This window comes from Megascapheus bottae, chromosome 11 (genome assembly GCF_031878675.1).
Source record: "Megascapheus bottae isolate mThoBot1 chromosome 11, mThoBot2.hap1, whole genome shotgun sequence".
NCBI classification, from domain to species: Eukaryota; Metazoa; Chordata; class Mammalia; order Rodentia; family Geomyidae; genus Megascapheus; species Megascapheus bottae.
In genome coordinates this window covers 39,160,033-39,176,441 of record NC_143519.1, presented here as the reverse complement: position 1 = coordinate 39,176,441, position 16,409 = coordinate 39,160,033, and the positions used below count along the sequence as shown (strand labels likewise).

Below are 16,409 nucleotides of genomic sequence, written 5' to 3'. Positions count from 1 at the left end.
ATTCTGATTAGTTTCTGTGTAATGTATATTTTGCTAGGTCTTCAGACCAGATTTTGAATACCAAAGATCTAGGTCGCCTCTCCTCTACCCTCTTGTGGATGCAGTCTTACAAATACTTTTATACTCAGCCAAAGCTGACTATTTTTTTAAGTTCCTACTGTGAAGAGTGGCCAAATGTATTTTAGTTCCTTAGATTTGTAGAAAATAGTAAATTTTCACAGTCCTGACTGAAGGCTGTAATAAATCTTACATTCACCTGACTAGTCATCTGGTAGCTTCCATGGTTTCTGGTGTGTGTGTGTGTGTGTGTGTGTGTGTGTGTGTGTGTGTGTGTGTGTGTGTGTGTGTGTGTGTGTGTGTGTGTGTGTGTGTGTGTGTGTGTGTGTGTGTGTGTGTGTGTGTGTGTGTGTGTGTGTGTGTGTGTGTGTGTGTGTTCGTGTGTTCCATTAATTTCAGTGTCTGCCTTAACCAAACATGTGTTTAATACTTTTGAACTTCTACAACTACACTACTTGTTGTAATAGTACTAGCCACATTTCAGTAGCCATCTCTATAAGGCTTTTTGGCTACCTTGTTAGACAGCACAGATAAAGAAAATTTTCATTATCGAGTTCTATTGGACAATGCTGTTCTAGATCACTAGCAATTGATATTTTACATCAATAACATTCATACTCTTTGAAATAGCAAGTGATATAATTGTTCTCAGATTCTGTTTTATGGTTATATACAAGTACATTTGCTTCAGTGTTGATTAGCTGGGTTCTATGTGTCAAAATCCCCCTACCTCTAAGCTTCTAGATCTAAGGTAAATACCTCATAACCTCAGTTATGAAGGTAAATACCTTCATCTGAAAATGAGGATAATCTGATTGCTTAAATGACCAAAGAAATATTGAGCAGTAAGTAGTCTTTTGAAACAGTTACATTATGCCAGCTCTTATTTAAGAAATTCTCTCTGGTCTTTTTAAATTTTAACTATTTGTCACATGAGGAAAAAAAAAGTTCCTGAAGTTTAATTAAATATTTAATCACTTAAGGTTTGTTAGAGTTTAAAATTCAGAGTTCATTGAGAAGTTGATTGTGGCTCTAAAGTATGTATTTTAAAAGTCTTTGAGAAAAATAGGCACCTTGAAAATTCATCGCACTAGAGTCGAATATGTCACTTAGATATATATAAATTTTCTGCTAAATAAAGTAAGGAAATGCCTAAATAAGAGATTAAGGAAATACTCTGAAACTACTAAAACAGGAAATTATAACCTTTCTACACCATATACCATTCAAAAAATTAAGTTAGAAATTTCTTTGTTTTCTGAGGGTGAAAAAGTCTCTTGGTTTTATATGCCTGATTTTTTAATTTAATTTAATTTTATTTTTGGTCCTAGTGCTTGAACTCAAGGCCAGAGCACTGTTCTGAGCTTCTGTGCTGAAGGCTAATAATGCTTTACTACTTGAGTCACAGCTCCATTTAGTTGTTCTATTTTTCAGTGGAAAGCTAAGGCTTAAGTATTTCCTGATAAATTGGCCTAGCAATTTATTCATAAGTTAAGCATGTAATCAATAATCAGAGTCTTTCTAAAAATTTAACAAATATCATTTACTACATAGTCTTAATTTGTGGTTGGCTGAGCAGATTTCCCAATTTATTCTTCCTGTTTTTCCTCAATTCTCTCATAAAATAGGTGCCAAATATACCTCAGGAAGCATTGAATAAATTGTTATCTTTTACACACAAACTCAGAGAGACCCAGGATCCAACGGTAAGTCTGGATTTTCCCACAGGATTTTCTGTTGTTTACATGCTGCAACTTAACAAGCTATTTTTAAGCTGGTATTTTTATCCTTAATGCTGTGCTTTTATCCTATGCATATGCTTAACTCTGATATCAGTGATGTGAACATTTCTTCCAGCTCTTGGTTCATGTCCTACAGAATACTTTTAGCTCCCGAGAAATATTTGGGGCTCCTGGAGATTCTGCTCTGTTTTCTGTGTCTCCTTCACTAAGAAGAGTTATCTATTTTTACTGTTTTAAGTCTCATCTTTAAGTTAATGTCTGTGCCTTTATCTAGCCTCTAACTTCTTTTTACTGTTCCTTGTGTTTCCATCCAAAGATGGCAGAGTCAAAAGATAAAGGGCTATTTTTAACTGAGTCTCTGTTTTCAGTTATAAAATAGGAATACTACCATCTACCTCAGTCAGAAGTTTGCAGTGATCAAACATATATATGTAAAGACTTTCTTAGTAGTAGCTGCCTAGTCAGCTTTACCTTACAACTGGGTAATTTGAAGTGTCTATAAATTCTACATATACAACTAAGGTATCTTTTTCCTTTAAATCCATTTAGGTTTGTGATTTCATTCCATGACCTTGTTAGAAAACTACTACTAAATTACCTAAATTAGAAAGTTTGACATTATTTTTGATTCTTTATTTTCTTGATGTCTTCTCTTAATCTGAAAGCAAATTTTCTCTATAGCATCTTGTAATCATATTTGTTCTCTTATCTACTGTCAATACCTGCCCTAGGAACAAAGCTCCTGGGATATTGGTTACTTGCTCTGCACTGCCCTCTTTACCAGTAGTTCATTCATCACATGATTTTTGTTTAGTTTCTTATTGCCATAAATTGGTAGCTAAAGAGGAAAGAAATTCCCTATTTGGACAGTGAAGTTTTTTTTTTTTTTTTTTTGGCCCCCTTCTCTCTCTCTTTTTGGCCCCGCTCGCTCCGGCCCTGCTCGCTTGGCCCCGCTCGCTCGCCTCCGCTCTCTGTCGCTTGTTGCAGTCTCGTCTCAGTCACTTCCGGCTTGGTTGTGTCTCGTCTCTGCCACTTCCGGCTTGGTTGTGCATGTGGGACACCGAGGAATCGAACCCGGGTCCTTGTGCTTGCTAGGCAAGCACTTTAACCGCTAGGCCAAACTCCCGGGCCCTGGACAGTGAAGTTTAAAACCATTATCACTGAGCCATAATCAGTCAAACTAAACTCCCTGAAAGCTACAGAGGAGGCTCCTTGATGTCTCCAGTGTCATCATCCAGCAAGCCTGGACTTGTAACCTCCTTCCTCCATCACCTTCTTCCTCTGTATTTGGTTTCAGGTCTCCCTCTGCCTTCCTCTTACAGTCATGTGCAGGATTTCATTTAGTGCTCATCCAGATAATCTAGAATGCTTCCACCATTTCAACATCTCCATCTTGATTTTATCTGCAGAGATGACTTTGCTATAGAAAGTAACATACATCATAGATTATGAAGATTATGATGTGGTTTTGTGTGTGTGTGTGTGTGTGTGTGTGTGTGTGTGTATTAATGCCAAAGCTCTCATAGATCTCCTGTTAAATACTCCTAGGACCTCACTTAACCTTTCCCTCTTGCTTATTCTTTTCAGTTGTGTGGTTGTGTGTTCAAAGAACAGACAAGAGAGGCCCTGCCTTAGAGCCTTTGCCAACTGGAATTTCCTCTGTCTATATACTCCTCTGAGACAGCTACAGGTTCCCTTTTACCTTGCTCAGATTTGCTCATATGTCACCTATTTCAGTGTGGTATTACAACCTCCCATCCCTGGCTGCTCATGAACTTTTCACATAATAAGCCTCTGTGTGTGAGTGTGTGTGTGTGTACACTCACATGCAAGCACATCGATGTGCCAGTCCTGGATCTTGAACTCAGGGACTGGGCATTGTCTCTGAGCTTTTTTGCTCAAGGCCAGCACTCTACCACTTGGGCCACAGTTCCACTTCTGACTTCATTAGAAGTTCATTGGAGATAAGACTACCATGGACTTGATTGCCTGATATGGTTTCAAACCTTGATCTTCAGATCTCAGCCTCCTGAGTGGCTAGAATTACAGATATGAGCCACTAGCACCTGTCACATAAACTTGTTTTTTAGCCATTTTTTTTTGCTGTTGGTGCCCTCACTTGGGTTTTATGTTCATGGAGCAGGGGTTTTTATTTGTTTTGTTTCCTGCACTATCTCTAGTATCAAGACTCTTCCCTACAACACAGCTAGTATTCAACAGATACTGCTAAGTACAGGAGCAAATGAGTCATATATGTTATCCTTGGAGTGACTTCTGAAAATTGTTAGGAATTACTTCTCTCTGCTCATCGGCTGAAGATAGCCCCTACCAAGTGGGTCTGCCAGTTCATCTGACCCTGTTGCTTTGTCAGCCTGACTTGCTATAAACGAGTACCCTCAACTCTGCTCAGAGTTGGGAGTCTTGCTACTTGTAACTCCAGCTTGTATTCAGATGTCTCTGCTTCCCATGATGCCTGGAATGTTCTTTCTCCTCCACTTGTCTCACCCATCTCCTGTGCTGTCATGTTAGGAATGAGGACTGTATTAATCTGATTGAAAAATTGTATTACTGCTTTGCACACAGCAATGCATTGTTGCTTGTAAGAAGAGGTCAAACTTCTCAAACTCTCATTCCCTGGTGTGGATTGAGAGCAAACCTCCTAGCAGGACTACTACTGAACTGGGGTACATTCTCTATGGACTCCGTTCCTTTCCTTTCATGCCTTGGTTCATAGTGTTTTTTCTGCCCACGTGAACATTTTAAACCACTGTAGCAAATGTTAACTGTCCCACTTATTTTAGCATTAAATTATATGCTATTTTGAAATATAATTTATGGTTTTCTATATTTAAATATTGTCTCGGTGTTGCAAATGCAAATTTATTGCAACAAGGATGAATCAACTGTTTGCATGAGCTCTTTGAAACTTATAATTTTTTTTAAAACAACAAAAACAAATCAGAAAGCACAGGTAAGAGTCATATTCCTAATCTGGCACCCAGGGGCCTGTTTAAGTCAGTTGTAGCTGAACTATCCAGTTAGCAGTAGACTATGAAATATCCTATTAGTGGTATCTATGAAATTATGAAATTTGTCAGGAAGGAGGAATCTATTTTTCCCCTTTAGAACCTATAGAGAGGACCTGAGCAAAACTGTTGAGATAAGCAAATGTCTGAGGTGTTTATGACATTTTCTCCTCATCCATTTTGAACCTTTTCTTAATTTTATAATCTCTTCCAGTTCCAAAGGTGCTCAGGGCCACTTACTGTTTTTGTCACTTTGGCATGCTGTACCTCCCCTACCCTTTCCCCAGGTCCAGCAGCTTCAAAAGTGCGTCTTTCCTTTGTTGCCTTGAGTTGGGAATTAAGCCAGTAATCATCTGTTTCATTCAAATTGTGTTAGTGTGTTATCCCTTTCCTCTGCTTGATTGTGAAGAGGCTGAATGTTTGAATAATTTGCGTCTTATTGAGTGCTCATGTTTTTCTGACCTGTGCTTAAGAATTAGAATCTCTTTTTAATCCTCAGAACAACTTCAAAGATCAGGTCATTACTATACACATTTAAAAGATAAGGAAACATTGGCCTGGAATTTGGCCTAGTGGTTAAAGTGCTTGCCTAGCATGCACAAAGACCCGGGTTCGATTCCTTGGTACCACATATATAGAAAAAGCCGAAAGTGGTGCTGAGTCTCAAGTGGTAGAGTTCTAGCCTTGAGAAAGTCCAAGGACAGTGCTCAGGCCCTGAGCTCAAGCCCAGGACTGGCAAAAAAAAAAAAAAAAAAAAAGGATAAGGAAACAGGAGGAAACTGAGGTTTGGAAAGGTTAAGTCAACTTTCAAGGTAACATAGTTAACGGATAAGAACCCAGCTTGAATAACTTGAAAGTCTATAAATACAGTGGTTATTAGAACCACTAGACTATGTTATCTACTGGGAGAATTTAAAGCTCCAGTCAGCACATATTCACTGAGCATGACCCATGGCCTGGGCTCTATGTTACCAACTTTACAAATTTGAGGAAGCACCAAGAAAACAAGATGAAATTATTCTGTAAGTACAGGGAAGACTCAAATGACAAAGTAAATTTCCCACAAGTCTTCTTCTGTGTTTCAGAAACCACTGGTTTACATAAAGCTTGAAGCATTTCTAGAATGTTAAAAAGTCAGCTGTCTGTAAACAGAAACTACGACAGAATAGTTAGTTGTACATGATGATTATCCAAAGGATAAGTATTAACCTGTATCATAGAACACTCTTCCACTACCCAGCCTTTCCACCTCAACATGCAATTAGCAAAATTTAAATACTTCAACTGAATTTAGCTGATAATTTAATTGATAATCTATAATTGTTTTAAAAGCCATCTTCAAGGATATCTTAAGTATAAATTGATTTCAGTTTCTTTTTATATGTGATTCATTAACAACATCTATTTAAATTTGGCTTTGTCTCTCGGGAGTAATGAATTCTGCTATGTATCATCTAAAGGGACTTTAACAAATTGAAGCAAGACTCTTAACAGGCTGTGTTTGCCTTTTGATAGGCACAATCTTTAGCAGCATCTCTTTCTACCCGGCAACTGTTGAGGATCGCTCGCCGGCTGTCACAGTATCCTAATGAAAACCTTCACAGTGCTGTTACAAAAGCCTGTCTTTCCAGGTAACCCCGGTTTCCTTTTCCAGTGAGCTCAAGAATTATAAATTTCATGCAAATCAAAACAACTCTAAGATTCCACCTCACTCCAGTTAGAATGGCCAGGATCAGGAAAACGAATAACAACAGATGCTGGAGGGGATGTGGCCAGGAGGGATCACTACTACACTGTTGGTGGGAGTGCAAACTCCTTCAACCACTATGGAAAGCAGGGTGGCAGTGCCTCAAAAGGCTAAACATAGAACTCCCCTATGACCCAGCAATCCCACTACTTGGCATTTACCCAACCATCCAGAAACAAGGATATACTAAACCCACTAGCACAACAATGTTCATTGCAGCACTATTCACCATAGCAAAGATATGGAACCAACCTAGATGTCCCTCAGTTGATGAGTGGATCAACAAGTTGTGGTATTTGTACACAATGGAATTCTATGCTGCTGTCAGAAAGAATGACATTGCCCCATTTGTTAGGAAATGGAAAGACTTAGAAAAAATCATATTAAGTGAAGTAAGCCAGACAAAGGAACTTAGGCTCAATGGTTTCCCTCATTTGTCATAATCAGTAGAAACCTTGGGCTCTACTAGCAGAGATTTGCAATAGAGCAAAATCTTGATACATAAGGCCATATAATGTGAAGCTAATTGAAAGGACCTCCAGGATATTGAAACAAAAGCCATATAATGAATGATTGTTGTCCTTAATGTACTATGTTGTCTCTCATCTCCTTTGCTGTCCCTTGGTTATCTCATATTGGTATAGTATCTCAGTTTGTTATCTGATATATTGAATTTATTTGTATTTGGATATTTGAAATTTGATAGGGAAGGGGGGAAAACCAAGAGGGGTGGGGGGTGGGGGGGAGGGAAATGGGTACCAAGACATGTGAAAGGGTATCAATGTATGTGAATTAATGCACCTTCTATCTGGCAAATATCCTGTAACCCTTTTACTAATTACAATAAAAAATTATTAAAAAAAAGAATTATAAATTTCATTGATAGTCTATGTTCACAGTCTGCAAAAAGTAATCAGCCTGGCCCTCAGTTATCCTGACTTACTTGAGGCAGTGCATTATCTTATTTAGGAGAAAAGAATTTTAAGGCTAGGTATATAGTAGGCAGTTTTTCTTGTAGCTGAGTTTAATTCCTTGTCCTACTTATTTCCTTTCACAAATACAGCAAATTGTGTTTATAAATAGCATATACTACAAGTTATATTAATTATCCCAATACTGCTTGTAAATTTAAAAATTAAGACTACCAGTGTAAATTAGCTAATACATTACACAATTTAAATAAGGCTGCTTTGTATGGTTTCATTTTGAAACAGGGTCTTGTTTTGTAGCCCATGTTGGCTCAAATTCAAAATCATCCTACCTCAGACTTCTGATTTTGACATTACAGGTATAAGCTGCCACACTTGGCCTTCTCAGTCTTTCTACTAGACTTTTCCCTTTCCCTAGACTTAGGAGGGCAAAGTAGAAGGTCTTGAATATAGGTCAGTGTGAATGTACATGGATAGGAAGTGGAGATTTCAAGGACATGAGGAAATATCAACTAAGTCTAAGATGATCCAGGTGCTTTGACAGGAAGTGGAGATACAGCTTCAAGGCTTGTGGGAGAGTGCTGAGAGAAAAGTTAGGCTTAACACCAGGACAAGAGCTCAAAAACCAAGATGAAAGCCAGTGACTGGGTCTGTAAGATAGGTGAGGACATCGTTTTGAAGAATTGTGTGTGGTGGTACTTGCTGGTAAGCCACCACTCAGGAAGATGAGGCAGGTTTGTGAGTTCAAGGCCAGCCTGGGCTACATGGTAAACACTGACTCCGAAAATGCAAAATAAGAAAAAAGAACTGTGGAGAAAAGTAGCAGTAAACAACAGATTAAGTCTTACTCGATACAGAGATGAAGAGCTACAGCGCTAGAATTATAGGACCAGGATGAGGCATTAAATAGGATGTGCTGCTAGATATATTGTGCTTTGAATATGACAGGGACAGGAAATATTACCCCATAGTCCTTTACACTGTCAAGTATTTGCCTTCTGGCTCACATCAGCCTTTCTACTACTAGAGTTTATATTCAGGCCTCTGAGAATCATCACTAAAGATTTATAGCTCTGAGGATTGAAATTAAAAGTGAGATGTTGTTAGTATGTTTATTTGGAACACTGGAGCGCATTGTGATTAGTTTATAGTAGTGTAGTGCAGGTAATCATGGATTAAAGATGATTAGTGTACACTCACTTAGAATCATATATTGTAGGCATAACCTTCTTTGTGAGTGTGGGAAAGCATTTCCTATTCCAGGCTCATGGTGCAATTGCAGAACCCACAGTCTGTTTGCAATTGCAATCCCCAAATGGTTGCTTTGACAACATATGTATATAATGTATATGGAGGTTTTGTTTTGTTTTATTAAAGATTTATTAACATTGATTTTTACATCCTATTTCAAATGATGTATTTAACAAATAAGTATTCAAGAAGGGAATCTCTATATACAATCACTGGCACTTAGATTTTAGAACATAATTAAAATTAGGCTGAAGGTTTGTATGTCATAGATACGTATTAATCTATGTAATAAAACATTATGTCTTTAGAATCATGCATTTTTATGTCTATGTAGTTGTGTTTATATTTCCATTACCATGTCCATAGCATTGGGTCCGCAAATTTTGAGTCCTCGCTCTTGTACTGTTTGGATCTAATAGCCACATATTAAGGATACCATGTGCCTTTTGTTTCTTTGGTCTTGATTTGTCTCACTCAACATGATTTACCATAGATTCATACACTTCCCTGCTAATGCCATATTTTTCTTGTCTGTTGGCTATGTAGAATTCCACTGTATGTATGTGTGTATATATATATATATACATTTTTTGTATCCATTCATCTGCAGTAGGGCATCTGGATTGTTTCCATTGCCTGGCTATTGTGAATAGTGAAGAGATGAACATAGATGAGCAGGTATCCTTATCATATCCTGGGTTATGATGTTCAGGATAAGTGCCCAGGAGTGGTATGGCGGGATCGTAGGGAAGGTCTATTTTCAGTTCTTTAAGAAACGATATGGAGGTTGTTTTTAATGGAAGGAAGAAAGCAAGTTGGGTAATCTTTCATTAAATAATTTCTATTAGAAGTTAAGAGAAATGTCACATCTACTACCACTGATTTCCAATTTGTGGTTGCCAATTTAGATCAGACTTGATATTGCTATTTTATCTACTTAAAATTTAGCAAGCCAGTTACACAATAAATAAGATTTATCAGCTGTATTAAATTAGTTATGGAAGAAAATTGTCTTATTTGGCAAAATGTTGTATATAAATGAATATTACTAATTACAGATAAGCTTTATTTAGTTATTAAAGGAGATTCTACAGCTGGCCATGGTGGCTCACGCCTGTAATCCTAGCTACTCAGGAGGATGAGATGTGAGGATCAAGGTTCAAAGTCACCCCGGGCACAATAGGACTTGAGACTCTTATCTCCAATTAACCTCTAAAAATGGGAAGTGGGGCTTGGCCCAAGGGTAGGGTGGTAGCCTTGAGCTGAAGAGCTCAGGGACAGTGCTCAGGCCCAAAGGTAGGATAGTAACCTTGAGGTGAAGGGCTCAGGGACAGTGCCCAGGCTGAGTTCAAGCCCCATGACCCACCAAAAAAAAAAAAGGGAGATTCCACAAATATAATTCACACATTCTGTATGTTTATATTTATTCTAAAATTTTATATGGTTTGGATTTCACAGACTTAGGCTGAAATTCTTAATCAATTGTGATAAAGTTTTGTGTGTATATTAAAAATCATTCTGTGTGTATATATATATTCTGTACATGTATTAAAAGATATTTACAAATCACAGAAAAATTCAGCCTTATCTTTCCTTTTCCCTTCCCTTCACCAGGTTCTTACCCATCCTTGCTAGGTCAGCATTGGAGAAAAATCTGGCAGATGCTGCAATAGAAACAAATATTGATGATAATCTGGAGCCAGAACCTGTAGATTTCAAATGTAAGTATTTGATTTCATTCTTTCTTAAGTAAAATAACAATTATCAAAACATTTGATAGTATTTTTCATTTAAACCTAGTTAGAAATGTTTTTGTCTTCTATCAATTTTATGTGTTGAGTTGAAGAAATGTGTGTATTTTTTTAAGTATTTACTTTATATAATAACCTAGGACAGTTCTGCCCACTCACAAGAGTCACAATTGATAGTAATGTGTTAAAGGCTCTAAAAAGTCCTTCTGTACATCAACTTGTCTAACCATTTTTGAGGCCTACTGATAGTAAATAGATAGTAAATTTTCAGCTTATAGAACTTGTAAATAACATAGAAATGGCAGGAATCCATTGAAAGAAGTTACTATTGAGATCTGCTGTGCTCTGGTTTGTGTGTAGCAGGCCTAGTGATTAAGCAAGGAGACAGTGTGATTATTTTTAGCTCAAAAATTTGGTTCATGATACTCCATAGAAGCAAATGTTGCTTTCTCTTTTTGTCTTTCCAAATGGTTTAGCACAAAAATAGCTGCTAGAGAAGAAACAAATTGAATTTCTTATTTGAACTAGGAAAAAAACAAGATGGGTGAAGGGATTGTAATTACGTATCTGCTTGTTAGGGTATTTCCACAGGATGGAATTTTATTTGGAGTCAGAATACTGAACACACTGTACTTAATAAAATGTCCAGTACACTAAATTCTATTTTAAGCTCTACTCATAGCAGTTGGGTGATTTTAAGAAAACTTCTTAATTTATATCTTTAGTTTCTTCATAATTTTTGTCTGTTTTGTTACTAGAAATTATAAGAGGATAAAAGAGCGTAAATCTATTTTGGCTTTTTGTGCATTAAAAACTTCTGTAATTGATAGTTCTTACTATTTTAGTTACTAATGTTACAATACTTGTATTTATCTTATTTTTTTGAAAGTGTCAATTGCCATTGGTATCTGGTTACTATAGGAATGTAGATGAAGCATATTCTGACCTCTGGAAATTGTTAATGATTTTCTGCTCTGGCAAGCTTATAATCTAGTCCAACTTTTGAAATAAATAGGGAACACAATAACAGTTACTACAGAATAATTTTGTAATTATTTAGCAGAAGTTCCCAGTGTAGCTGGGTGTCACAACAACCTGAGTGTTATTTGAAAATAGACATCTTTGGATCATTGCTTAAAGTTACAGTTCAAGTGAGGGGTTGGTTCTCTGTACTTTTTTGGGGGGGAGGGGCAGGGGAGTGGTGGAGGGGGAATCATGGGACTTGGAACTCAAGGCTAGCATTCTACTACTTTGAGCTATAGCACTACTTCCTGTTTTCTCATGGTTGTTTGGAGTTAAGAGTCTCATGGACTTTCCTGCCCAGGATAGCACGATTCTTAGATCTCAGCCTTCTGAGTAGCTAGGATCACAGGCATGAACCACCAGTGCCCTGCTCACCTACATTTTTTACAAGAGCTCTAGCGAAATCTATTGTGGAGGTTTTCAATGAGTCTGAGGGTGCTTCAGAGCATTTGAGTATGTATCTGGCTTTGTGTGTATTATAGACTCTGAAGAAGTTTATGCTTGGAACTTGACTGAATTCTAGGTTGTTGTTTTTTTTTAATGTATCAGTTCTAGATATCTATATGGTGTGTGTCAGATATATTACTTTAAATGAAGTTTATTATGTGTATAATAAGCTGTGTATAGATATTTTATTACCCTCTTTAAGCTTATTTCTTGAGATATTAAATTAAAACCCCTGAAGTTCACATCTCTTACAGAAGCTATTTTGCATTCTATGTTGGGTAGACTTTGCTTCTCTGGATATTGTTCATAGGACTACCATGATTAATTTCCTGTTCTTGTGTAACATTCAGGTGAGGTAAAATCTGGATCTCTGCGGATTGGCACTGTTAGTGCACCGATACATAATGCCCATGAGAAAATGAAAGTCCCTGATGTTCTCTTCTATGACAACGTTCAGGTAAAGTATTGCTGTGCATTATTGGAGAAACTATGTTCATTATCGTACTTCACACTGATCCCAGTGAGACTGATGCTTAATTTTATTTGATATACCCTAAATTCAGACCCAGTGATTAAAAATGAAATGTCCATGTATCTTTTATTAAAGCATTGTGAAACTTAAAATTCTTTCCAGAGTTACTTAAAAATTGACAAAGTGTTACTATGATTAGGCCTGTAGATTTTATTCACATACATACACAAGTAGTGTATGACTAGACTTCAGCAAATGCACTAATAAATTTAAAATATAACTACTCAGGCTCCTTTTGTTTGCTCTTTAGTTAAACCATTTAGAAGATTAAGAAGAATTTATTTTATAACTCCTTTTCCATATGCCTCTTTCCTTTTCCTGAAAATTAGTACAATTTTTCTTTTTCTTGTCTGTTCATTCAAGGGACTATGATAGAGAATTTCTTGTTTGAAAACTAACAGTTGTTGTTCCACCAACACACAGAAGTAATTCAGCGTGTAGAAAGCTTCTTATAGATTTTCAATTTCACAAGATACTTTTCAGTGAAAATTACTTATACTGCTTTTTTCCCCAGGTTTTCTTTTAAGTGATTAAATATTTCTTTTATAATGAAAAATATTTTCTGTAATACTCATTCATTAATCTGTATGTGAACAATCACATATCCTTTACAAATTACCCTATAACTTTTTAGTATTTTCACTATATCAAGAAGTTAGCAAAATTAAAATAGAATTTCTTTTGATATATGACCTCCATTTCTGTTTGTTATTCAAGGAGTATCCTAATTTATTTGCTTAAAGATATTAAATATACTTTATGAAAGGTTTCTAAGCAAATTCTTCTGTCTCAAAAATCTTGACTAAAAAAATTGGAAATCTATTAAAACTATACTATTTGTATTACAACAAAAGACATAACCCTAATCTTGCTTTTATTCCTTCCATACCTAGTTAATATGAGTTTTATTTTTCTTCAGGAACATGATTGTTTTCACATAATCCATAGAGAATGAGGAGAAAGTAAAGTTCTATATAAATTGTAGAACGAAAGTGTCATTAAATGAAGAAAAGTCATGAGTAGAAGGAAATTATAATATTTCCAAGTATTGAAGAAATCATACTAAGTCCACATGGTAGAAAAGGACAAAGAAAAAAAAGAATCAGCTAACTCTACTATTATGAAGGTCGAAGAAAAGACTTCACAGTATAGAGATGTAGGAAATTCAGTAAGGAGGAGGATTATGTGCCTCTGAACACAGTGTCTGTTGCCATGGTGTTTGTGACATAGACACTGAAGATTGAACTTCTTGCAGAGTGCCTGAGGGACTTTCCATAACCTGTCTCCAAATGAACCTTAGCCACTAATGAAGAAAATTCTAGGTACACCAATTTGTGTAACAGTGACTGGATTACATTTTCATTTATGACATGTTACTATTTCTTATGCCACACTTTATTTCTGGAACAGTAATCTTCGGTGCCTTTTACAGATTTGGTGCATCTATCTCATCTTGTTCCATGTGCTGTTGCCCTGTATCACATCACATTGAAACTGACATTCAAAATGTCTTCTTCCCCATCATTCAGGAAAAACTCTCTGTTTCCTTTATTTTGAATGTCCAACAAATAGCCTGTCACTGCTGAATAAATAAATGCTTAGGGGATTAATAAAAAAAACCTAAGAATAAATTTTTGAATGTTTGTACTGAGGAGTATTATTTCATTAAATGTTTTGTTAAGGAATATTGCACTTTGACTAGTGAGTAGGAGAAATTTGAGCAAAGGGGGATTAGTAGCCTCTTACTAAGGCCAGAGAGCTGTAGGTCACATCATAGGGTTATTTAGGAAGTAGAGTGTATGGAGCTCTGTGTTTGGTGAAAGACAAAGATTCTCCTTCAGGGAGAGTCTAGTGGGAAAGTAAACTAAAGAAGTAGAAATTACAAGCTGTGCCCTTAACTAAAATACAATGTAGAAGAAGAAAAGTGATAGGAGATGAATGTGAGGAATTCAGGTCAGAAATGTAAGAAATATCCTTTTTTCCTAAAGTATTACCAGTTATTTTGGGAGTTTTGAAAAATGAAGTGACAAGATTTTGAACAAAGTACCTGGGTCAATACTGAGAACTCATTGGTTAAGAGAGAGACTGAATTTACAGCCAGTAAACTCTCTCATAAAAATCTAGGCCACAGATGATAAAACTTTGAATCCAAGCTGTGATGAGAAAAGAGAAAGAATAGATATAGTTGATTTTTTTTGGTGGGTGGGCAGCTGGCTTACTAGTACAAATTTGGCATCTAATTGCTTCTTGGTCAGAGGAACAAAGTGGGCAGAGAGATAGTGCTGATGTGTCAGGGGTTTGGTTTGGTGGCAGAAAATGAGTCTATTAATAATATATTTGGCAATACTTGCATCCATATTTTGAATATATTTTCAGACTGAATTTTTCTAATTTTAATTAATTTTGTTTGTCATTTTATGTTTTGAAAATAATCATACCTCTGTGAGCAAAAACAGTTCTAAAATAGGAAAAAAGCTTATAAATCAGCTAAACTCCCAAGGGAGCTGAGAAATCATATAGTCCATTAACACTGGATAAAAATAATATCAAGTCATCTCCCGTTAATATATTAATTTTGCAAATGAAAGTCATCTTAGGTAAAATAAAAATGTGCTACCCAATAAAAAGTAAAATTATAAAATTATTTTCCTAGTAAATAAATAAGCATGATATAAACTAAAAAAAGAAAATGAGTCTATTAATTTTGGGAAAAGATACGGAATGATGAAGAACGATAAAGAGAACCTAATGAGCCAAGTTGGATGTTATGAATTTAGGAGATCACTAAGCAATTCAGTGGTCTCTGAGAAATCATGCTGTTTGATGGTCAGTGCAGTTAGTACTTGAGACCTGAGATAGACCAGAGGATTGGGGAGCACAGACAGCAGGTTGTGTGCTGATGTACTGGTGATACCCAGCTTCACCCAGCTCTCACCCTACCCCTAAGTGTGTGCCTGTATGCTGATAGGCATACCCTGCTTTGTCCTATCCTGTGACATTAAAGCAGGTAAAAAGGGAGAAAATCAGCATTAGAAGGGGTTGCCACAGCAAGATGATTCATCCAGAGATTGTGGAGAAAAATTGTTAGAAAGAATTGTTAGAAGGAAGGAATCAGGAAGGACAGACAGTACAGAGAATAGTTAACAACTTTGTTAGATGTGGTGGTTTATGCCTGTAAGCCCAGGATTTGGAAGGCTGAGGTAAGAGAGTTTAAAGTAGAAGAATAGAAATGCCTGTATAAGTGTTTATTCCAACTTTTTAAGCATATCTGATGCAGATTAGCCTGTTCGTTTTAGGAAGAATTGTTGACTCAGAATAATTATTAGAACTCTTATTATGTTCCAGAATGACAATAAGAGGATATGCCCGCTTTAGTTTAAACCTTGTTAAAACTATTAAATTTCCAAATGTATCTAAAAAGCAAAATAAAAACTCTAAAATAAACATCAGAGATTACCATCTGTTCTTAAAGGAGGGAGACAAATTGGATATACAATTCAACTATCTTATTAAAATTTTGTTGTACTGGCTTATAATTTAATATATGTAAACTAATACTTCTTCATGTAACTGTAGAGAGGCTTTCAAAATAGAGATTTTATTTTAGAATAACTTGTTTTCAACACTATGAATATATATTTCAAAGCTTTAGAATATATAATCTTTGCCATTCATAGTTTATTTAACTTATGGCAAGATGGATTAAAAAACAAGATTAAATTTTTTTCACAACAGCAGCAGTGGAAAACTACATAGCTCTTTTGTGTCTTGAAAAATAGGACACCCATAAGTAGGTTACAATGGTTCACTGGAGGCCAGGGAAACAACTACCCCCTGGCACAATTAATACCCCTACCTATTTTCTCTTGGTTTTTTTTGTTTTGTTTTGTTTTTTGTGTGTGTG

The 16,409-nt window shown here is 36.1% G+C and overlaps 1 protein-coding gene across 1 annotated transcript in view; it reads left to right on the top strand.

Annotated features, from left to right (window-relative positions):
* Vwa8 (von Willebrand factor A domain containing 8) overlaps positions 1-16,409 on the top strand; it is a 281,874-nt gene that overhangs the window by 85,088 nt on the left and 180,377 nt on the right. Inside the window, 4 exon segments of the mRNA XM_090342080.1 lie at positions 1,686-1,763; positions 6,341-6,456; positions 10,367-10,473; positions 12,324-12,430. Of these exon segments, the coding sequence (XP_090198206.1) occupies positions 1,686-1,763; positions 6,341-6,456; positions 10,367-10,473; positions 12,324-12,430 (408 nt within the window).